This window comes from Coregonus clupeaformis, chromosome 16, assembly GCF_020615455.1.
Source record: "Coregonus clupeaformis isolate EN_2021a chromosome 16, ASM2061545v1, whole genome shotgun sequence".
Lineage (NCBI taxonomy): Eukaryota > Metazoa > Chordata > Actinopteri > Salmoniformes > Salmonidae > Coregonus > Coregonus clupeaformis.
The window spans coordinates 48,648,431-48,672,590 of NC_059207.1; the positions used below are offsets into that span (position 1 = coordinate 48,648,431).

The 24,160-nt window shown below is 41.0% G+C and overlaps 2 protein-coding genes across 6 annotated transcripts in view; one reads left to right on the forward strand and one right to left on the reverse strand.

Annotated features, from left to right (window-relative positions):
- Positions 1-997, forward strand: part of LOC121585043 (serine/threonine-protein phosphatase 2B catalytic subunit gamma isoform) — a 68,165-nt gene extending 67,168 nt beyond the window's left edge. For 4 of the 5 annotated variants that reach the window (XM_041901378.2, XM_041901381.2, XM_041901379.2 and 1 more), the window contains one exon: positions 201-997. In XM_041901378.2, the coding sequence (XP_041757312.1) occupies positions 201-343 (143 nt within the window). In that variant the 3' untranslated portion in view covers positions 344-997. The remainder of the gene's footprint in view (positions 1-200) is intronic. The other variant, XM_041901380.2, reaches the window with a different exon arrangement.
- A 4,272-nt stretch (positions 998-5,269) lies between these two features.
- Positions 5,270-22,561, reverse strand: LOC121585044 (zinc metalloproteinase-disintegrin-like brevilysin H2a). Its single transcript, XM_041901383.2, has 22 exons — positions 22,487-22,561; positions 19,256-19,341; positions 18,984-19,060; positions 18,611-18,689; positions 18,443-18,519; positions 18,165-18,348; positions 17,834-17,896; positions 16,036-16,107; positions 15,497-15,666; positions 14,721-14,802; positions 13,375-13,508; positions 12,930-13,107; positions 11,961-12,050; positions 11,297-11,492; positions 9,766-9,871; positions 9,487-9,643; positions 9,273-9,359; positions 8,400-8,493; positions 8,089-8,197; positions 7,829-7,919; positions 7,634-7,723; positions 5,270-5,935 (listed from the first exon to the last, which is right to left on the reverse strand). The coding sequence occupies exons 1-22, from the start codon at positions 22,542-22,544 to the stop codon at positions 5,906-5,908; spliced, it is 2,310 nt and encodes a 769-aa protein (XP_041757317.2). The 5' UTR covers positions 22,545-22,561; the 3' UTR covers positions 5,270-5,905.
- Between the last annotated feature and the right edge of the window lie 1,599 nt (positions 22,562-24,160).

The following is a 24,160-nucleotide window of genomic DNA, read 5'->3' on the forward strand; positions in this document are numbered from 1 at the left end:
CCAAACTTTCGAAAGGTAGTGTACAATTTGACACAATAAAGGCAAAACAAATGGGTTAATTTTGCAGTTTTTACCTGAAGATCCTTATTGCAGATCCTTAAAAGAGATGGCTAACTGTTTTCCCCAAACATTTCAAGTTGAAGCATTCAAAGCATTGTTTCCTTTGATTTCTAATTGTCCATCTCTTTTCTTCCTTCCAGCTATTCAAGGCTTCTCTCCCACGAGGAAGATCAAGGACTTTGCGGAGGCACAGAGCCTGGACAAAGTCAACGAGAGGATGCCCCCACGCAAGGATGGCCAGCAGCCGGTCAACCCAAACGCCCCCAAGAACGGCACAGGCTAGGCCTGGAGATTGACCCCCCACCAGGCCATGGCCCTGTCTCATACACCAAAACGATCTTTATATCTTCTTTCTTTCTCTCTCTCTCTCTCTCTATCTCTCTATCTCTATCTCATCTATCTTATCTATCTTATCTATCTATCTCCCTCTCTGTCCTATTGTGACTCTGCACCCTGCTGGCCTATACAGTTGACAAGCACAGGACATGTAGGTAGGAAAGACACCACCGCACTGGGAGAATGGTTTCAGCCACCACCGAGCACAACCATGAAAAAAACTAAAACCTATTTTATTTATTAAATTAATTATATTAGGTATATTATGTAATGCTACAATTTTAATGAAAGCATACATTTCTAAGATGTTCAAATAAGCATATAACTATGGTAAATGTCAAAGATAAAGACCATTTTGTAAATTTGAGTTGATCGAGGAAGCTAGTAAAATTTGTCAATTCAAGTTTTTCTATTGTTCTTTTATGTGTTTTGCAAAGGAAAGTTGACTGAATCTACAGATATCTACAGTATGTGTGCTCACATACATGTTTGTCCATTTAAAGAATATTATGATGTGTATTAAATGGAGAGAAAGTAATGAAGGGAAAGATTTGACACCATTGCAGAAGATTAGTTTATAGTAAAACAGTTTTTTAGTTTTGTTCTTTTGTCCAATTTCTTTGGTAAAAACCTGGAAATCACTGAATGCTATTTATGCTGCTTTGGGTCAACGTGTTGCTCCTATATTTTAAAGTTAGGTTAAACAGGATTTCATTTGACAACCTTTAGTCAATCCTTGAGAAACTGCCTAGAATTTCCAAATGATTTGTCAAAGAATGGAGAAAAAAAAATGAATTTTTCCTAGTTTGCTGCGATCATTGATGTGATGTATCAATGGATGGTGATTTGTTTTTGTAGTTTTATGTGTTTTGGATAGTGTTTTGATAGTTGGTGTTGTTTGCAGGCTGTCACCAACCAACAGTTACTACCAGTGTGTTTAACTGGGGGGGGGGAGATAATATATACACTGTGTGTACATAACGTTAGGAACACCTTCCTAATATTGAGTTGCACTCCCTTTTGCCTTCAAAACAGCCTCAATTCGTCGGGGCATGGACTCTACAAGGAGTTGAAAGCGTTCCACAGGGATGCAGGCCAATGTTGACTCCAATGCTTCCCACAGTTGTCAAGTTGGCTGGATGTCCTTTGGGTGGTGGACCATTGTTGATACACACGGGAAACTGTTGAGCGTGAAAAACCCAGCAGTGTTGCAGTTCTTGACACACTCAAACCGGTGCGCCTGGCACCTACTGCCATACCGCGTTCTATCCATGTCTTTGTTGTCTCAAGGTTTAAAAATCCTTCTTTAACCTGTCACCTCCCCTTCATCTACACTGATTTGAAGTGGATTTACAAGTGACTTCAATAAGGGATAATAGCTTTTACCTGGATTCACCTGGTCAGTTTGTCATGGAAAGAGCAGGTGTTCCTAATGTTTTGTACACTCAATGTACATATTCTGCAAAACCAAAGTCTGATTCAAAAGGGATATAGGCCGACAGTATTTATTGGTTTAGCTCCAAGAAGACAGCCACCAGTACCTTGGGTGTGTGGTGCCCCCATTTGGTTAGATTTTCTGTGACATTGAGTGGAGAGCGGCCTACTGTTCTTGAGAGTAATGTGCTGGATGTGGAATGAAGAAAGTCATTATGGTTCATGGTGAAGAAACATACTAAACACAAGGGAAGAACAACCAGTAGTGTCCTCTTCTCAATGCCCTCCGTGACAAGATGGCGGATAAATCTTTCCCATGGAGCAAATGGTAACGCAGCGGATATTATGTCCCAAAATGAGCTGAAGCTCCATCGTGTTCATTATGTTATGTTTTAGATAATATAAATAATAATGACGCTTAGTTTGATTTCATATTGCTTTCTTGTCAACTCTACATAAAGGAAATATTTTGGGCGTTTCTTGATAAAAGCTGTGTCGATGTCTCCATCTACTGTTGATTTGATGCAGATGCGTTCGACGACTACAGTGTGGTAAATGTAAGGGAAAGCTTGTCTCCAATCCAATGTTTTAGTTGCTCACAGTTTGAGGAAAGCAGTACCCTGAAGAGTAGTGTATTGAGTCATTCAGTGTGATGCTGTGAAGATTGATGTTATGGGAATTTCCATTCTCTTTAGCGGCTCTTTGACCATCCTGTAGTATTATCTCTCCCTAGACACAGTTTTCACTATCTGTGGTAGAGCAAAGCTGGGGAGCCTACAGTGTCTCTACATTGATCATGTAGTAATGTCTGTTTCTTCTAAATTAATTTGATTGTGAGTATTATATGGTCTTAACACCTTTTGGTACATAGTAATTGTTCCTCCATGGCAGGAACTGACACTACTTTTGTAACACCCGCTCTCAACCCTTTAAGAATTGACTGGATTCTTTAGGACTTGACTCAATGAACCGGTGCTTAGTTTTAGCCCTAGATTTTTGGGGGCTAGAACTGCTTCTCTGACACTCCTGCCATCGCGCCACATGTAGTTATTCTATTGTGTTTTATCATTCAAGAAAAGCTTTAAGATTTTTATTCTCATGTGAATTTTCCCTTTTATAATATATATTGTAAGGCTTTTAAACGAGTTGCATTCAATGTGCCATGCCACTACCAAAACATACACCAACACCTGTGTGTGACTGGTGGGGAGAAGGGACATCAGAATGTCCCATTCTTGTGTTCAGCAGTGGTCATGGAGAGATCTTGGAGCCTGTTTCAACTCAACATGGGTCAGGTTCATTTGAGTTGTGTCACGGCCCAGATGCTTTTGTTTGTATTTAAAAATGTGATTGGTTTCTCTTTACTGTATTGTGTTCAGAAAACTGTCAAAAGATGCTCTTTGAAAATAAGATGTTCTTTTTTTTTTCACATTCACAACTGATTTAAATGTTGGTGTTGTGTGAGATGCTAGGAGTTAGGGGAAGTACAGGCCCCGTAGGAGGGCTGTATTTCTCACCTCTTGTCAGTTTCTAAACATATCTCGAAGAATGTACAAAAATATTTGTAATTAAAGTCTCTTAATAGCTGTAAAAAGGATGAGAAATCATTGTCAAGTACAGTGCTTGTCATGCGAGGCCATAATCTTGATCTATGTAGATGTATCACTTAAAAAATAAAATGTAAATGCAAAGAATTTCTTGGTCTCCCTGTCGTGGCTGTCTGAGGTTTTTAGCTCTGCAGATTTGAGGATATTGTGCCAGATGCTTTCTCGCTTCAATTGCTCATGTTAGGCCTACATTCTAGCCTCTCTTGATCTGAATTATACTACATGTTGCTAATATATTTTCTCTACACGTCCGGTTGAATGGGTGGATGCATGAATCATTGTGTACTCTGGGAGACTTCAGTGTCTAAATGTTGCACCCTGAATAGTTGTTTATAAATATAATTCTACATAAACAGGACAGTAGTGTCAAAAATAAAACATTTTAGTATTCAGACCCCTTGGATTTCTGATTTTTTTAAATCAATAAAATACTCTGTAAAAGTGGAACATTTCAGCCCCTTTCTTTAGTCAAGCCTAAATTAGTTCAGGGGTCAAATTTGGCTTAGCAAATCACAAGTTACAATAATAGGGGTTAACATGATTTTGGAATGACTAACCCTTCCTCAGTCCCCCATACATACATCTTAAGATTCAACTACAAAGACCAGGGAGCTTTTAGAAATCTTTAAAGAAGGGCAGTGATTGGTAGATGGGTAACTAACAAATCAGACATTGAATATCTCTTTATAGCATGGTTGTTTATAATTATGCTGTGGATTATGTGTTAAATCACCCAGATACATAGTCGTCCTTCTGAACTGAGCTGCAGGACAGGAATGAAACTGCTCAGGGATGTTTTGAAAACAGCTACAGAGTTCAATGGCTGTGATGGGAGAAAACATTGTAGTGACTCAACAATAATGACAGAGTAAAAAGAATACAAATATACAGAATATTAATATTCCAAAACATGCATCTTGTATGCAACAAGGCGCTAAAGTAATACAGAAAAAAAATAAACTGCAAAGGAATACACTTTTTGGCCTAAATGCAAAGCCTTATGTTTGGGGTAAATCCAACAGCATCACTAACTGCCGCCTCATTTTCAAGCATGGTGGTGGCTGCATCATGTTATGGGTATGCTTGACAAATACTGGGGAGTTTTTCAGGATAAAAAGAAACGAGATGGAGCTAAGCACAGGCAAAATCCTAGAGGAAAACCTGCTTCAGTCTGTTTTACACCAGAGACTGGGAGATTAATTCACCTTTCAGCAGGACAATAACCTACAACACAAGGCCAAATCTATAGGAGCTGCTTACCAAGATAGTGAATGTTCCTGAGTGGCCTAGTTACAGTTGACTTAAATCTGCTTGAAAATCTATGGCAAGACTTAAATGCTGTCTAACCATGATCCCCAACATCTTGACAGAGCTTGAAGAATTTAAGAGAATAATGGGCAAATATTGCATAATCCAGGTATGTGAATCTCTTAGATTTACCAAAGAAGACTCACAGCTGTAATCTATGCCAAAGGTGTTTCTACCGTGTATTGACTCAGGGAGCTGAATACTAATGCAACAACTATTTTAGTTATTTAATTTTTATTCATCTTTTAAAAAAATATATATATATATTCCTTGACTTTGACAGTGTTTGATGTGTTGGCTTTTGTGTAGATTGACAAAATGACATACATTTTAATCCTACTTTGTCCCAAAATGTGATTAAATCCAAGGGGTCTGAATACTTTTGCAGTTGTATTCTCAGTCACACTGTGGCTGCAGAGTCGCAGTTAGTTGTACAGCATTTCAGAATGTTCTACACTGAAAAAATGTATAGTATAAATGCTTGCTCACTGGACTTCCTCAATCTAAAATGAAGGAAAACTTGATCAGTATTGAGGAATTTTATACAGCAATGGCTGTCCTCGGTAATACTTTGTATTAATAAAAGTTTACTGTAGACTCAGTACTCAAGAAAAGTCAGGCATATACAGTCACCATTGGCAAATGTAGTAGTACAAAATAAATTGCATATTATATCACATACTGAACACTCACTCCCTCACATGGCAGTGACAAATAAATAAATTACAGGTATAAAATGAATACTAAAAAGTTCCATTTTTAAGATGTTCCTCATAAAGAGGACTACTCAGTCCATGCCATATGTGACTACTGAGTGTTCCGATCATGCACATCATTGGCACAAACACATTCCTGGGGTTTCATAGGTAGCCTGAGTGCCAGCATGTTTGTGCTATCATGCAAATTCCTTGTCACTCATTGTCATGCCAGACAATGAGCAATGGGGTTGGCAAGAGCACAAAGAGATCTGGGAACAGGCTTCTTCAGAGGTGGTGGCAGAGCCAACTTGTCTAGTCTAGGGTTCTGTAAAATTATCCCAAAGAAGTGAGATCTCTGGACTGACTGTGCTCTGGCTGGCCTTGCAGTTGCGGCCCTGCATTTGAGGTATTGGTAAGGTTTGAGATCTTCCTGTTTCCATTCCTCTCCTTTAGATGGTGACATCAGACACGTGGTGGTGGTGGTCTCAGAGCCTGAGAGAGATAAATATTTACAGTGAGGGAAAAAAGTATTTGATCCCCTGCTGATTTTGTACATTTTCCCACTGACAAAGAAATGATCAGTCTATAATTTTAATGGTAGGTTAATTTGAACAGTGAGAGACAGAATAACAACAAAAAAATCCAGAAAAACGCATGTCAAAAATGTTATAAATTGATTTGCATTTTAATGAGTGAAATAAGTATTTGACCCCCTCTCAATCAGAAAGAGTGTCTTTTATACAGGTAACGAGCTGAGATTAGGAGCACACTCTTAAAGGGAGTGCTCCTAATCTTAGTTTGTTACCTGTATAAAAGACACCTGTCCACAGAAGCGATCAATCAATCAGATTCCAAACTCTCCACCATGGCCAAGACCAAAGAGCTCTCCAAGGATGTCAGGGACAAGATTGTAGACCTACACAATGCTGGAATGGGCTACAAGACCATCGCCAAGCAGCTTGGTGAGAAGGTGACAACAGTTGGTGCCATTATTCGCAAATTGAAGAAACACAAAATAACTGTCAATCTCCCTCGGCCTGGGGCTCCATGCAAGATCTCACCTCGTGGAGTTGCAATGATCATGAGAACGGTGAGGAATCAGCCCAGAACTACACGGGAGGATCTTGTCAATGATCTCAAGGCAGCTGGGACCATAGTCACCAAGAAAACAATTGGTAACACACTACGCCGTGAAGGACTGAAATCCTGCAGCGACCGCAAGGTCCCCCTGCTCAAGAAAGCACATATACAGGTCCGTCTGAAGTTTGCCAATGAACATCTGAATGATTCAGAGGAGAACTGGGTGAAAGTGTTGTGGTCAGATGAGACCAAAACGGAGCTCTTTGGCATCAACTCAACTCGCCGTATTTGGAGGAGGAGGAATGCTGCCTATGACCCCAAGAACACCATCCCCACCGTCAAAGGTGGAAACATTATGCTTTGGGGGTGTTTTTCTGCTAAGGGGACAGGGCAACTTCACCACATCAAAGGGACGATGGACGGGGCCATGTACCGTCAAATCTTGGGTGAGAACCTCCTTCCCTCAGCCAGGGCATTGAATGGGTCGTGGATGGGTATTCCAGCATGACAATGACCCATAACACACGGCCAAGGCAACAAAGGAGTGGCTCAAGAAGAAGCACATTAAGGTCCTGGAGTGGCCTAGCCAGTCTCCAGACCTTAATCCCATAGAAAATCTGTGGAGGGAGCTGAAGGTTCGAGTTGCCAAACGTCAGCCTCAAAACCTTAATGACTTGGAGAAGATCTGCAAAGATGAGTGGGACAAAATCCCTCCTGAGATGTGTGCAAACCTGGTGGCCAACTACAAGAACGTACCTCTGATTGCCAAAAAGGGTTTTGCCACCAGGTACTAAGTCATGTTTTGCAGAGGGGTTAAATACTTATTTCCCTCATTAAAATGCAAATCAATTTATAACATTTTTGACATGCGTTTTTCTGGATTTTGTTGTTGTTATTCTGTCTCCCACTGTTCAAATAAACCTACCATTAAAATTATAGACTGATCATGTCTTTGTCAGTGGGCAAACGTACAAAATCAGCTGGGGATCAAATACTTTTTTCCCCTCACTGTACTTTATGGTAAATGTTATTCCTGTTCAAATCTAAATGGATTAATTCACTTATGTGCCATTATGATATTAAGAATTATGCTAATAGTCTCTTTCTTACCTGTCGTGCAGCCCTGAAGTCACAGACCGGGGTTTGTGATTGGTTAGCAGCTGGAGGGGGTGGGGGCGGAGCTACTTTTGGTCTCTTGGGCTGGAAATAGTAAAAAGATGAATAAATAGGCAACAAGAATCTTATTAACCAAGGCCAACATTGAGATGATACTGTATAAATCAAAAGGTATTTCATTAGTATTACCTGCTGTGGCATAGCGTTGTTTTGGCTGGGGATTGGCAGTTTGTTATGGATGTGGTTGTCCACTGCATGGATTTTCTTCTGGGTATGGTGGCTAGCGGATGAGCAGACAGTGATTTTATTTTATATAACCTTTTTTTTTTTTTTTTTTAATTTAAGGAACACCCATTGATGTCAGAATACATATTTTACAAGGGAGACCTGACAATTGAGTACATCTTAATTCATCAAAGAATAATATATACCCCACGTAGTGTACTCACCTAGGCAGAGTGGGGAACTGTCGTCTCTTCTTTAGGAACACAGCCGATGCCCCAGCAATAGCAGCCAGGAGCAGCAGAGAGACTGTCACTGCAATGCCAATCACTCCTTCTACAATCACACACAGATAAGGTTAAGGAAAGGTCTATACAAGAGTTGAATACAATTAAAACACAGACCAAACCGATTGGCAAAACTTTACATAAAGATGCTCAAATACCTGTAGTAACACTGTAATTACTCTAGTAACATGTAAATAAAGTCTTGTCCCTTTTATCGATTGAAACAATAATTTTTTTTAAACAAAGATTACCTCTGGAGAGGCCTGTGAAGCTTCCATCCTTTGTATCACAGCCTGGAAGTGACCATCCAGGTTCACACTGGCACTCCATTCTGTGATTACACACCTGCAGTGTCACAACACAGAAACACACACATCATTATAAGGCAGGGCTCTTCAACCTTTTCTTGTCCAGGGACCCCCATCAACATATTCAAATGAATTATCAACATTTTATAATGAATAGATTTGGTAGATCGTTTTTCCTTATTTTTGACCTTCCCACATTATAAATTAGAAGAGGAAATGTAAACTCTAACATAGCCTATTACCTCGAAAGGTAACTCCAAACACAATTTCGCTAAGAGCAGGTGTTTAGCTGGTTAAACAAAGGTTAGCCATGTGTTGGCTTTGAAAAAGCACCCCCGAATAGGCTATGTCAGATAATCCAGTGAGTGTAATTTGCTCAATATTTGGAGTTGAGAAATAAAAAGTTATCATTAGAAAGAAGATATTATCCTCTTTTCTACAGTAGGTATGTAATTCAAAAATAGTAATTTTTTGCCGACCCCCTGAGGACCCCTAGGGGGCCATGGACCCCGGCTGAATACATTTTTACATTTTAGTCATTTAGCAGACGCTCTTATCCAGAGCGACTGACAGTTAGTGCATACATTTTCATACTGTTTCATACGCCTGTTATAAGGACATATTCAAGAAACACTTGGAGGAGAGACCTCCAAGCAGAGATGACAGAAAGCAGCCTCAACTGGTGAGACCTGGAAAATCTTGCCTCAAACCGAATGAAGAGATGGAGGACATTTGTCAATGGCCTACGCTCCTTATAGCAGTGTTTCATCCCGAGCTCACCAATACCAAACCAGAGACAGGGGACGCTGTACTCACAGCATGTCCTTTGCACTGTGCTGAGCAGTTGGTGGCCTTGGGTCCGTAGGCTGTCTCAAGATCCACACACTCGTTCTTGCTGCACACCTTAGAATAGAAGACAGAGGAATGGGCACAAGAATAAAAGAGAAAATAACACGGTACACATTCAATTTAATTTCCAAAAACACAGCTAGAGGTAGCCTCAGTAGCAACAGCCAAAAAGTAATCTTACCTTCCCATCATTACACTTGGTCCCCGTGTCCACCTGTCCAAAGTCACTGTTGTGATCACCGTAGAATGTGGCTTTGCAGTCAGAGAACTTCACCATGCGACCATAGTTGGGGTCGTCATTACCGTTATTGCAGAAGAGTTTCCCACACTGCACATCTCTACAAAGGAGAGCCACAGGAGGGAGTCATATCAGTGACACGCCGCTTAAATAAGCAACACCATAATCTGAGTAGTAAAAGCAGTCTATTGAAATAACATGGTATTGCTTGTTAGGCCTCACTGGCTCTGGCAAGAGATGTACTGGTCCTGTGAAGGCCGTCTGCAATAGGCGTAGTACAGTCCTCTGGTGTTCTGGTCATAGCAGTACGTTCTGGCTTTTTCAGCAGCTGAGGAGGGGATAACACCCAATGTTACAAAATGCATTAGAGTAGTTCAGAAAGGAAACCATTTATTAGAAAATATTACAATGCATAGTCTAGGCGTTAGGGCTCTGCTCCTTCAGGGTAGCGTCAGGCTAACTGCCAGAGCGAGGCGTCATATTGTCACGGTTTCGGCCGAGGCTGCCTCTCTTCCTTGCTCGGGCAGGCTTCGGCGTTCGTCGTCTCCGGAATACTACCTGCCACCGTTGCATGTTTCTATGTTCGTTTGCTTTTGTCTGATTGTTGTTACACCTGTTATCGTTTAGTGTAATTAGTGTCCTATATAGTTCTCGTTGTGTTTGTCTAGTGTTGTGTGTGATTGTTTTCACTGTCGTGCGTTTAGCTTATGTATTTACAGTTTGCTCGGTTGAGCTGCTCTCCATTCTGTGTTTGGAGTATTTTGTCGCACGTGTTTTGTGCGCCCGCTTTATTTCGCCTGCGTGCGGAGTTTCTTGCCTCAGGGCATTTGTTTTCGTGCTGTGTTTGCTGCAAACTACTAAAGTCTTTTGGACTTACTTTGTGCGTCCTGCGCCTGATTCCACCACCACACCCACCTACAGCTACACTGACACATATGAAGATGATAATATAACTACAGGCAGCGAGCAAGATATGCTATATCAAATCCCCCGAAGGAAGAAACAGAACCAGGTGGAGGCTGGGGTGGTGGTGGGATGTCAGGTGTATTGTAATGCATATTTAAAGTGTGGACACAATGGTGACTTTTGTTGTTTCAGCCTTTTTGAGAGATGCCATCACCTGGTTCTGTTTCTTCCTTCGGGGGATTTGATATAGCATATCTTGCTCACTGCCTGTAGTTATATTATCATCTTCATATGACGCCTCGCTCTGGCAGTTAGCCTGACGCTACCCTGAAGGAGCAGAGCCCTAACGCCTAGACTATGTCAGAAACAGCAAGCATAGCAAGTAACAGCTAGTTACAGCAGCAACGGTAGCAAGAGACACCAGCGCATGGTTGCGCATGACATCCGGCATTGAGGAAGCATTTGTAGAACTGGTCAAATTTAAATAGAATGTAGGTAGAGTGTGAAGCAAATTGGTGCAATATCTGCTGATGGGACCACACCCGGGTTTCCCTTCTGAACTGGCTCTGGTTTATTAGTGAATCACCATGTGTCAAAAAAGAGAGGGTGATGGCATCTCTCAAAAAGGCTGAAACAACAAAAGTCACCATTGTGTCCACACTTTAAATATGCATTACAATACACCTCCTGACTTGACCATTTCATGACAGGAAATTGATCTAAAAAAAGACATGCAACAGTAAGGTTGCAGTATGAGAATATGAACCAGAAGAGCTACCTACATCACCTGATCTGATGAGAGGTGACTCTGTGATGACGATACAGAGGGAAATGCTTTCACACTTACATGGGCCATACATTTTCATACACTGGCCGTGATGCTGTGGACACTGGCCGTTGAGGCAGTAGCCCCTCCCTCTATCACAGGAGATCCCATTGACAGAGAAGACGTCCTCAGGACAGTCGGCTGATTTCCCTGTGCAGTACTCTGCCAGGTCACAGTCATCATGCTTACTTCTGCACTCTGTGGACGAGGCCATGATCTGTGGAGAGAGTGGTTGTTGCTATGTTCAGTATCACTAGCTTGTTAGTCTTCCCACATCCGACAGTCATGAGTATGGAAATATAGTCTTTTAGCTTGGTGAAAGAGGTGTCACGCTGCATCTGTACTCTGAATCCACTCTGACTGTCAAAATATAAGATTAAACTAGCCTGGCTGACTCGCAGATCCACGTGTACACAACGAGTTGCTTTTGCCAGACTAGTTCTAAACAATACGTATTCAAGATGATGTGTTATTAAGTGATAATATGGAAAATATTCTGCTTTCACTATTTCCTTTCCTTTTAAAGTTATATAAAATGAAGGAATGAAAGTGAAATGTCTTCAATGCACATACATTTTAAGTCATAAAACCCTTTGACATAGTTATACGTGTCTGCTGCATGTCCACAAGAGGGCTGTAGTATCAGAGGAACACAGAAGGACGTTGAACTGTGGTCTGGTCTCACCTTACAGTCTTCACAGCACTCTCCTGCAGCACACTCTGAGCCCTTGGTCAGTGTGCAGCTGGTGGCATTACAGCAAGGGTTTGTACACTCCTATAACATCAAAACCCTACATGTCATTATGAGAATGCTATGAGGTGATCAGCAAGTTATCAAGGAATGAGAACATAATGTACATCCATCCAGTATGTAAATATCTCAAAGTCAAGCCTCTATGTATGTGTAGGCTTTAACTAGATGCCAAAGGGTTTCCCTGATCCATGTTTACCCCTTAAAGTTTTATACCACAGTAAGACACGCTAACTAAGTAAAACAAACACTGTACTGTAGTAGGCTATAAATAGGAATTGCAGGCTGATGCAAACAAGACTTGGCAGGAGAGGTGTAGTTCAGCAAGACAGGGACACAATAAGATGGTATCTTATCAGACCGACTAACAGGTCTGGACAGACTGACTTGACTAAACTGTCCTGCACACCTAACTGCCTCTGACTGGAATGTAAACTGATGTTCATGGATTATTACTTTCAACGTTTCTTCTACCAGATCACCATATAGCCATGACTATTATACAATGCGTGAAAATGTATAGTCTACAATGTCTGGAAATGTGAATCATCTAGTAAATCTTATCATTGCATTACTGCCATGTCAGTACACTCATTCGAAGAGAAATTCCCAAACATTTAGGTTTTTCTAAGGTGGGTGGTGGTGGATATATGTATATCAGGATAGGCCTGTGCTTGTCAAAGGCATTCTCTATTGCATTCTCTATTTTGCCCCTAGCTAAGGAAAACAGGCATGACCAGGCAAAGACCACGCACATAAATCTGAAATGTTATTCCCAGAAATGCAATGTAATCACTTGACATACTTGTATTAACTCCACGAGAACCAACTTTTGTCTGATTTGAATGGCACATTGTTGATCTAAATGGTGGTAGAAGGAATAGAATGAGAAGGTTAATTCACCTCCAGGGAGCCACAATCACACGCCTCTCCTTTCTCCAGAAAGCCATTCCCACACACTGGGGTTGATACCACATTTCGGTAGTCTGGCTTGTTCAGTAGGCACTCAGGGTTACGATTATTCAGGAACTGGTCATAGTTCACACTACTGCAGCTACTGAATGACTTAGGGATATCCCAGCTGAAAGAAAAAACACTTAAGTTACCCATAAGGTCATATACTGACTTTCAATATAACCACTGTAGCACAAAACACTGTGCTGTCCAAGTGGGTAGAACTGTATAGCTGCTCTGTGTGTTATGAGCAGAGAAAACAATGCCTGTAAGTATTCTTTAATACACATTCCCTCTTGCTTGTAAACCACAATCAGATGGTTTATCATTGACAGCATTCCAATCTAGTCACAACATTATATATTTCGAAACTTCTCATAATAACGGTCCTTACCTGAGGGCACCAGCCATTACACAGCTATTCCCAGAACAAGTACAGGCACTGGAGTCATCGTGGTTCATGCCCAGGTTGTGGCCCATCTCATGGGCCAATGTGGCCCCCACAGCTATGGCCCTGGCGTTGTGATCCTGTAAGGTAGTAAATAGTTAACATTAAATGGAATTGAATGTGTTTGACCATATCTTATAATCTGTGAAACTAACCTTGATAAATAGGTTAGAGATTAAATTGATATAGAATGTGTGTGACTGTCTCATTCTATCAAAATGCGCTAAAATCTAATCGAGCTCCCTTTTTCTGATTATAGACATCTTGTTCTGCATGTTGGTTGATTAGATAGTTAAAGAGCAAAAAGCAACTTCTCCTTTTGAAAATGCCTACGTGGCATCGATATGAGGAAGAAACAGTTATTCTAGTGTCAAAATGTACTAAGAAGTGTAAATAGGATATTTTGGTTCATAAAGTCAGTCTTGTCCAAAACAAAGATTTGTGTGATTAAAAAAAAGAAGGTATTTCACGGAATGAAGGGTACGCTAACATTTTTCCTTGGGTTGGGTTTATTTAAATCCTGCCCAAATGCCCACAGCTGGCAGCACCCAAGTAATCATCAATTCAGAGAGCAGCTGCATGCGACCCGATCGTAATGCCCATGCAATTTGGTTTGACATCCGATATCCCTATGGGGCTAGTTAGGGACCATCAGTAAATTACACAATGTACATGGGACTAAAAAATTATGTCAATAGCTCCGAATTTCAATGACTTAAAAATCTCAAACCAATTATAAGTTGTAGAAATTCATATACAAATATTGAAAGCGTTTAATGAGACAACCAAAAGGTGTGCAACATGAAAATATTGTCCCATTTACATTGTATAATTTATTGATGGTCCCTAACTAGCCCCAGAGAAGTCTTTAACAGCCCCCATTTAACTGTGTGAAATCCTTCATTAATATATTTTTTAATTTTAGTAATTTAGTAGATGCTCTTATCCAGAGCGACTTAATGTAGTAAGTGTATACTTTTTTAAAACTTTTTTGTACTGGTCCCCCTGTGGGAATTGAACCCAATCACCATGCTCTTCCAACTGAGCCACACTGGACCGTAAAGTACATTTCATTCCCATGCCGTTTTTTTCACAACTATTTCTAAAAAGTTAATCTTCCAATTCAACCTTCACTTTTTCTGCTTTGTAAACTTCACAGTTTGGAAACTTGGTAGAACCTCTCCATTGTCCCATTTTACTTGTTCAATTCCTCATGCAAAATCAAGCCTACTAACACAAATAATGGCAGCTTATTGTGTTGGCAAATGTAGACCTAATGAAATGTACTTTACCTGCACCACCCCAACTGAATGACCTGAACATAAAGTCCCGATGAAGGCCAGACCCACCGTCGAGCCCTCAAAGTCAATGCCACTGAAACACAGGGAACAAGAAACATATCAACCCCACATACGTATACATGTCAGCCACAGTGTTTTTGCATTGCCCATGTATTCATTGTTTTTGTCTGTTTAATCGTGGATTTGCAACAAAATGCGGATTACTATTACTCAGGATGAGCTACTGAATATTAGGGACACATTGCCAGCTGTTTTGTGTTCTGAAGTTTTGTCCTCAGGCACCGAAATATTGATATTGTATCTGTATGTTGTCTGGGTGGACTGGGTAGGTGTAAATGTACTTGGCGAATAAAGGAGATTCTGATTCTGATGTTAAATACCCATGTTATAAATTCTTCAATGTGGGTCTATCAAGAATGACAACGTTCCAAACCAAGATGGCCTAATCAGGTGACCCATCAGGTGACCATCAGCTGACCCTATAAAGACGCCTGACAAGCACACACCAAACGAGAAACACTATTTTCATGCCACTTTGATACCTCTACGACGAGAAGTGACCTTTTTTGTAGCAGGTTAGGAGAATTAGGTTACGGTTAGGAAAAGCAAAACATTATCACCTAACCTGCTACGAAAATCACTTCCGGTCGTAGCTGTATCGAAGTGGTGTGAAAAGAGTGTCCCCAAATTTCTTTGGCTGAGTCCAATAGTACCTGATTAGGTGTGCGTTGTGGCCTACCTGATGAGGTGTGTACGTCATGGCCTACCTGATGAGGTGTGCGTTGTCGTGGGGCTTGGTCTTGGCCAGGTCGCTGTTCCTCCACGTGGTAAAGGCATCCAGGGTGGCACCAGCAGGGGCGGTCACTGATATCTTATCGCTGTCTGACCATACCTCCAGACCAACCAGGGCAATAAAGGTGTTGAGGGGCTTATATACCTGCAGGCAGATTTATTTCATGGTCAGGTAAGACTCTCCCCATTAAAACAATTAGGTGTGGTTTACCCTGACAGAGAAAAAGCATAGTCCAGAACTAGGCTTAATCGGTGTCCTGGAAACCGTTACAGTTCATTGGATAACAATTAAAACATACTGAGGTTTCAATTGGATGACCTTCATAAGGCAGAGAAACAAACAAGTACTGTACAAGCAGAGCCAGAAGACAAAAAAGGTGTGGTGAGAATCTAATTAAACATGGAGGTGTTTGATATTAGGTTACCAGGCCAGCAGGGACATGGCGCTGTAAGGGGATCTTATAGGGATGTACTGCAGTTTGCTAATGCTGGCGTCACCATGTGACTGACTCACCATGTTGACAAAGTTGACCACTTCAAATATCCTCTTACGCAGATTTCCGAGATTACTCTCCATCTTCTTGTACTGAAACGGTATGGATGCAATATGTTTTAGTGTGCTCACAAGAGAACAACGGACATCCTGTCACAATGCATTGCTCTCTAATTAGATAAGATTATTAAGAATATCTGATAGATACAGTGCCTTCGGAACGTATTCAGACCCCTTGACTTTTTCCATATTTTGTTACGTTACAGCCTTATTCTAAAATGGATTTAAAAAATAATAATCCTCAGCAATCTACACACAATACCCCATAATGACAAAGCAAAAACAGGTTTTTCGATTTCTTAGCAAATGTATTCAAAAAAAAAAACAGAAATACCTTATTTACATAAGTATTCAGACCCTTTGCTATGAGACTTGAAATTGAGCTCAGGTGCATCCTGTTTCCATTGATCATCCTTGAGATATTTCTACAACTTGATTGGAGTCCACCTGTGGTAAATTCAATTGATTGGACACGATTTGGAAAGGCACACACCTGTCTACAGTATATAAAGGTTCCACAGTTGACGGTGCATGTCAGAACAAAAACAAAGCCATGAGGTCGAAGGAATTGTCCGTAGAGCTCTGAGACAGGATTGTGTCGAGGCACAGATCTGGGGAAGGGTACCAAAAAATGTCTGCAGCATTGAAGGTCCCCAAGGACAAAGTGGCCTCCATCATTCTTAAATGGGAGAAGTTTGGAACCACCAAGACTCTTCCTAGAGCTGGCCGCCTGGCCAAACTGAACAATCGGGGGAGAAGGGCCTTGGTCAGGGAGGTGACCAAGAACTCGATGGTCACTGACAGAGCTCTAGAGTTCCTCTGTGGAGATGGGAGAACATTACAAAAGGACAGCCATCTCTGCAGCACTCCACCAATCAGGCCTTTATGGTAGAGTGGCCAGACGGAAGCCACACCTCAGTAAAAGGCACATGACAGCCCACTTGGAGTTTGCCAAAAGGCACCTAAAGACTCTCAGGCCGTGAGAAACAAGATTCTCTGGTCTGATGAAACCAAGATTGAACTCATTGGCCTGAATGCCAAGCGTCACGTCTTTAAGAAACGTGGCACCATCCCTACGGTGAAGTATGGTGGTGGCAGCATCATGCTGTGGGGATGTTTTTCAGCGGCAGGGACTGGGAGACTAGTCAGGATCAAAGCAAAGATGAACGGAGCAAAGTACAGAGAGATCCAGCACTCAGGACCTCAGACTGGGGCGAAGGAATGTCTCTGAATGTCCTTGAGTGCCCCAGCCAGAGCCCGGACTTGAATCTGATCGAACATCTCTGGAGAGACCTAAAATTAGCTGTGCAGCAACGCTCCCCATCCAACCTGGGAGAAACTCCCCAAATACAGGTGTGCCACGCTTGTAGCATTATACCCAAGAAGACTCGATCGAGGCTGTAATCGCTGCCAAAGGTGCTTCAACAAAGTACTGAGTAAAGGGTCTGAATACTTATGTAAATGTTTATCAGTTTTTTCGTTGTTTTTTGTTATTAGCAAAAATGTATAAAAAACAGTTTTTGCTTTGTCATTATGGGGTATTGTGTGTAGATTGATTAGGAAAAAAACAATGTAATCAATTTTAGAATAAGGCTATTACCTAACAAAATGTGGAAAGGTACTGTATAGGTTGGTTTCCTAAATATTATTTGGTCAAAATAATGGCCAAAGAAATGATGAGAATGAAATGTTCAAGTGTATTGTGTTGATTCTGGTAGAGGTGAGGTACTTGTGTTTCTGGTGTATTGTCAGTTCTTACCTCACGGTTGTCTGCAACAAGGACAAGCTCAACATATTTTTGCTGTTGAAGTATAGATGGACCCTAATAAACAGGAAAACGTGGTTAGAAATGAAGGGTGCTCAACCAATGTGAGTTGAGGTGCAACCCCTAAAAATGGATCATCATTGAAAAGGAAAAGGCGCAACGCTCGCTCACCATTAAAAACTCAATGTTTTATTCAAGCAAAGACAAAAAGGTGACGTTTCGGCCATCAATGGCCTTCATCAGAACACATCATTTCCTGTTAGGGAATATCAGACTATATTTAACTACAGACATTTTAGGTATATTAATGGATTGGATGTCTTACTGAGGCTCGAGAGCGGCTCCTGCTAGCAGTGGAAGGGTAGTCTACGTTCCAGGTAGTATTAGTGACTCCACACAGCATAGGCTTGGAGTTCTGGTCCTCGTATTTCAGCACTGCATGATCACCATCATCCCCCCCTGACAGGGGCTCAATCAGGTACCTTTGGGTGGCCGTTCTGAAATATCCACTAAAATAAAAAAGACATAATAGACATTATACAATCGATTTTGGGTATGAAATAGTGTTTCACTGTGGACTAATAGAAATGTAGGGCTGCCTGCCTGAGTCCATTGCAGGTGCTCATGCTGACCGTAGATTCACTGTCATCCACAATACTGCCGTGATAGTAGCAGTGATCCTGGAGAAGAGAATGAAGGTTAAAGGGCCTTAATCAAGGCACTTAGAAACAGCCTATGGCTACCTATCAAGGGTATGTTCTAATCACTTACCATATCCTGAGGCGTAGAGGTGACTGGTGTGCCATCCTCAGTGTAGTAAGTCTCACTATAGTCTTTCGTGAGTAATTCCCTGAGGGGATATTTAAAAAAAATTGTTATTCATTACATATTTCCTCAGACTGACCTACATGTTCAAAGGAATTAATGCGGTGATAACAAAATTAATATATTTCTTGAATGATATTTGAGGATGCAGTGTATGGCTACAAATGGGAACTGAACACTAGACTGTGGTAAAACAGTTCTCCACATAGTGCACATCCTTATTTAGGGGAAAGAGGAAGCATGTGATAAGCTTATTTATATTGTGTGAGAAGTTAACATTTTGTAGAAAGAGATAGGAGGCTTTTGCAAGAGTATGTACCTATTCTTCTCCAGGTGCATCTCAATGTCTTTCCCACCCACTCTCATTGCATACTTAATAGTTTCTGGCCTGGATGACTGAGGGAGAGGATTAGGATTAGTTGATACCATAGATATAATCTCTCCTCAGTACATTAACATGGTCTCTTATACCACTTTGTTACAAGCAGTAAACACAATTGTTAATAAAGAATAGTTTGGCATTTATGTCTACAGAGTATTTCACAGCAAAACAGCTCCTGTGCAGGGAGGAAGAACAGGAGAAGAATTTACCTCGGTTTCTCTTTTCTGCAGAGCATGAAGTCTGATGGGTCGGACTACCTCATAGTCCCTCACCCCTTCAAGAGGACCATGACTCACTGTGGGGAGAGAGGGACAGTGAACGATGAGGGATAGAGAGAATTCAAGAATGGACCATCTTCGCCTGTTTCCATTCTGATCCATTCTATTCTAAACGTATCATAACCTGAAGAGGATGATGTTAACCTCTACGGGATCGGTGTCCCGTATACGGGACGGTTAAGCTAACGTGTGCTAATGTGATTAGCATGACTGTTGTAAGTAACAGCAAACTTTCCAGGACATAGACATCTCTTATATGGGCAGAAAGCTTAAATTCTTGTTAATCTAACTGCTCTGTCCAATTTACAGTAGCTATTACAGTGAAAAAATACCATGCTATTGTTTGAGGAGAGTGCACAACAACAAAAAACGTATCACGGCAACTGGTTTGATACATTCACCTCTGAAGGTAAATAATGTACTTACATTCAGTAATCTTGCTCTGATTTGTCATCCTAAGGGTCCCAGAGATAAAATGTAGCATAGTTTTGTTTGATAAAATACATTTGTATATTCAAAATGTAGGAACTGGGTTCTACAGTTTGAACCCCTGCTGTCTCTGGCTCCACACCCACCCCGCCTGGGCATCTAGATGTGTGAAAATGAATGTACAAGCTAATGATCCATCATGTATGACATTCCTGGGAGTGTGTAAACTTACATTTTGTATTACCACATCATTTTTGTATGTTCCCTATAGTTATGCACTTGAAAATGTATAAATTGACCAAAATCGGCACATTTGGGCAGACTTGATACAAAATAGTCCAGTATTGCAATGCTTCACTGGATCAATCTGAAACTTTTCACACACACTGCTGCCATTTGTGTCCAAAATCTAAATTGCGCCTAAACTGCAGTATTATATTGCAGCCTTTCTCTTGCATTTCAAAGATGATGGAACAACAACAAAAAATAGAATGTTATTTTGTTTGTATTATCTTTTACCAGATCTAATGTGTTATATTCTCCTACATTAATTTCACATTTCCACAAACTTCAAGTGTTTCCTTTCAAATGGTATCAAGAATATGCATATCCTTGCTTCAGGTCCTGAGCTAAAGGCAGTTAGATTTGGGTATGTCATTTAAGGCGAAAATTGAAAAAAATATTCTGATCCTTAAGAGGTTAACCTTGTTTCCAGGCATTGACTGGTCCATTGGTAAGGAACAGTCAGATGGCAGTGTTTTGCCCTTGATCTGCAGCAGTATAACCCTGGCTTTCCTTATATTCAACACATTGTCTCGTCAAACGACAGTATGAATACCTCAGATACATGAACACAGGCTGTTTGACCCTTGCATATGATAATTATAATATGCCATTTAGCAGACGCTTTTATCCAAAGCGACTTACAGTCATGTGCGCATACATTTTTTACGTATGGGTGGTCCCGGGGATCGAACCCACTACCCTGGCGTTACAAGTGCCATGCTCTACCAATTGAGCTACAGAGGACTAGGTGATGTTTCTAGGTGCTGTTCTAGGTGCTGTTTCGTTAGAGAGTGTATGTCAAGGGCTGACAGATGGATATAGATGTTTTTGTTATCTTTGTTACCCTTTCTTGTTCTCTGTCAGGCCTGATTGATTTGTACTTGAGCTTGGCCCATTGAAGTTCATATCAGCCGCTTCGTGATTGGGCCATAGAGGAACATTGGGAATTATGTCATTAAATTGGTTGTCTCGTTCCCAGACACTTCCACAGCTAAGATTTTGACATATGGGCGATGCCCCCCACAATCAGTTTGGGTTTACCAGATAATGCAATAATCTCTGTGTTCTCATTCCATCCAGACCTGGTGTGTCAACACTTACTAACAATACTAAATTGATGTTTCCCAATAGTCGTTGTGAGAAGGAGACTTAGTTAAGGTTTTATCACTATAGATCAACGATTCGCAACTGGTGGATTGGGAGGTTTTGAATGGGTTGAGGGGGTCTGAGTAAAAAATAAATAACTTAAACCACAAAAACCCAGTAGAAAGTGATTCAATAATTTAATCTCTGAACAATTCTTCTTCAGTCAGGATTTTGAATATAGAGCTATTAGCAGTGCTGTTTAGCAGATTTGGTTGATTTGTGGTCTCTAACCAGTGAGCTTATTAACATCAAGAATATGGGCAAAATTGAATTATTGACAATGAAAAGGTGGGAATGTTGTTCCCACATTATACAATTGCTACATTTAATATCAATATAGCAGTAAAAATAGTTTTCCAGATTGCATTTTAGCGATTTATCACCCTACTCCCCTGCGAATATTGGGTCTCGACAGGCAACCATGTTCAATTTGGGTTCTGAGGCAAAACCAGTTGAGAACCACTGCTATAGAGGGGTTTCCAGAGGGTTACAGGCAGTACCTGTCTGACTCATTTCCACCTTATCAGGTCAGGAGAAAGAGTGGAATAGAGTGTTGAGAAGGGTGTGGCATTGTTGTGGTACAAAGTCCAGTTTCAGCCACACAATTTCACAAAAAGCACTCTTCGTATGTCTGTGCATATTTATTTAGACATGCCTAGTCTAGAGATGATTGACTAATGACTACTGTAATTATTAAACCATGTAGAACTGATAGCATGATCGCCCTGTCTGGTGCTCTGTCAGTGCCACAGGAAGCCATGTTAGAATCAAATGGATGAAAAGTATTGTAGTTTTGAATTAAATATACTGGCTGCTATACTTTTTCAGACGTTTTACTAAACAAAGCCATGGAGAGATCTGAACGTTCACAGACTTCCAATTTAATCCGTTTTCACGCTCCTTCAGAAAAACATGAACAGAAGAGATTCTTTGCCTCTTTTCTTCTAAATGTCTTTGCTTCAGTATTAAAAACAACCCACTGGGCACAAAAGTCAATTCACCATCTATTCCACGTTGGTTCAATGTAATTTCATTGAAACGATGTGGAAACAACGTTGATTCAATCAGTGTGTGCCCAGTGGGAACTCACATTATATTTATGCCCCACTGTAGAAATCCTTTTAATCATACTTGTAATTCCCTCAAACAGAACATTTACTTTCTCCTTTGAGAAATATATATAAACTCACTGTACTGTAAGTGCAGCTAGTCTGAATAAAGTGCCCTGAGAACATGGCTGACTGGGGCTTAGTTAACCTGTGTCATTGTGCTGTGAGGAGACGGGTGTATCCAATGACTTACCTGAGAGATTGAGGGAGGCAGTTAGGGTAAAGATCCACAATAGAAGTTTATGTGTCATTGTTGACGTGCAGACAGCTACTGAAACACAAGTGATGGTCTGAGGGGCTTTATGGGTTACCTGGTTGCATGCTCATGTGTTACCATTCACAGGCCACACCTTATTGGGCGGCCCCAGCCTGTCAGTGGCGGAGTTCGTTTCGCATGGCCCATAACCCCGGGTGGGCGGAGTTTGCTCATTTTAGACCATTCCATTGGTCCTTAAGTGAAATCTATCTCCACTCACCCGGGGCACCGGGCCATGCAAAACTAACTTTACCATTGTCACAGCCACTTCCTGATAGTCATAGCTAGTGTACACACAATGTGCTACAGTGTGTCTCCCAAATGGCACCCTATTCCCTATAAAGTGCACTACTTTTGACCAGTAGTGCACTATAAAGGTAAAAGGTCATGTATGAACAAAAAATGTATTTATTTAACTAATCTCTGTATTGTTGTGACTAAGGGAACAATGAGAACATAGCATCTCCTGAAACTTGTTTGAACAAATTGATATACTTCTTTCTAAAAGTGAACTGACACATTTTTATTTTCTTGCTGTTACCATTGCACCACTAAAGGAAACATGGTGTGTGTGTGTGTGTGTGTGTTGGTGGGACCGGAGGTACCAGGAAAAATACACAAGTTATGCAAAAGGAATGTTGTGTAAACATCTTCAACCCCATTGGTGCATGGTATTTTACCCTGCATTCTTTCAATTACCTGGACTGTGTTCCTACAAGTCACTGTGTGCGTCCCAAATGGCACCCTAATCCCTTTCAAATACTTTGTTCTTCTTCCGCTTGCCTGAAACCCATGAGTCATCTTAATTCAACTTGTGATGCCCATGCCGGAATTCATAAAGCAAATCACTTCCGTTGTCACGCTGTATTATGATTTACTGTTCAAATATAGTCAAGACAATTCATCATCCATGCCAAATAAAGACTCAAACCCTATCACTAGCAGTATTGATATCCGGCGGCGGGTGTTCTCCTTCTCTATCTCACCCACTACGCTTGAAACATGCCCAAAACACAGTCTGAGAAGATTTTAAGGGCAATGTGTCTCTCACACTAGAGAAGGAGAAATGTATGCTGTGTCCCTCCTTGACCCTTCTTGGGATCTAATAATAGCAAACACAAGTCATACTTTCTTCTCAGATGAGACCATATCCCTCCTTTAACGTTAATGGTAACTATCCCTTGGGTAGGTTTACTGTAGGCCCACTCTGTTTTATAGGGTGTTGTTTTTCAATGATCTGGTGCTACTGTGATACAGAGGTGGCACCACAGGTTCAAAAGTGGTGTGGAAAAATGTGTACGCGTCTTTTCTGGAGCCTGGAGTTTTACCAGATCTCATAACCTGGTCAGGTAATATCATGCGAATTGTAATTCGTAACATATCATACTAAATGGAGTGTCTCGGATTCGCATACAGAATAATACGAAATGCTCTGAGACCAGGTTGTGAATACATCAATAGCTTAGGCCTCAGTGTGTGGAGACGCACATATTGTACAATATGAGGAGGAAATGATACTCCTAAAAATGCTTTCCAATTTAACTGACTCACACAATGATGCGCAGCTCACTTGCCGACGACGGCCGATTTTTGTAGCCTACAACAGATAGA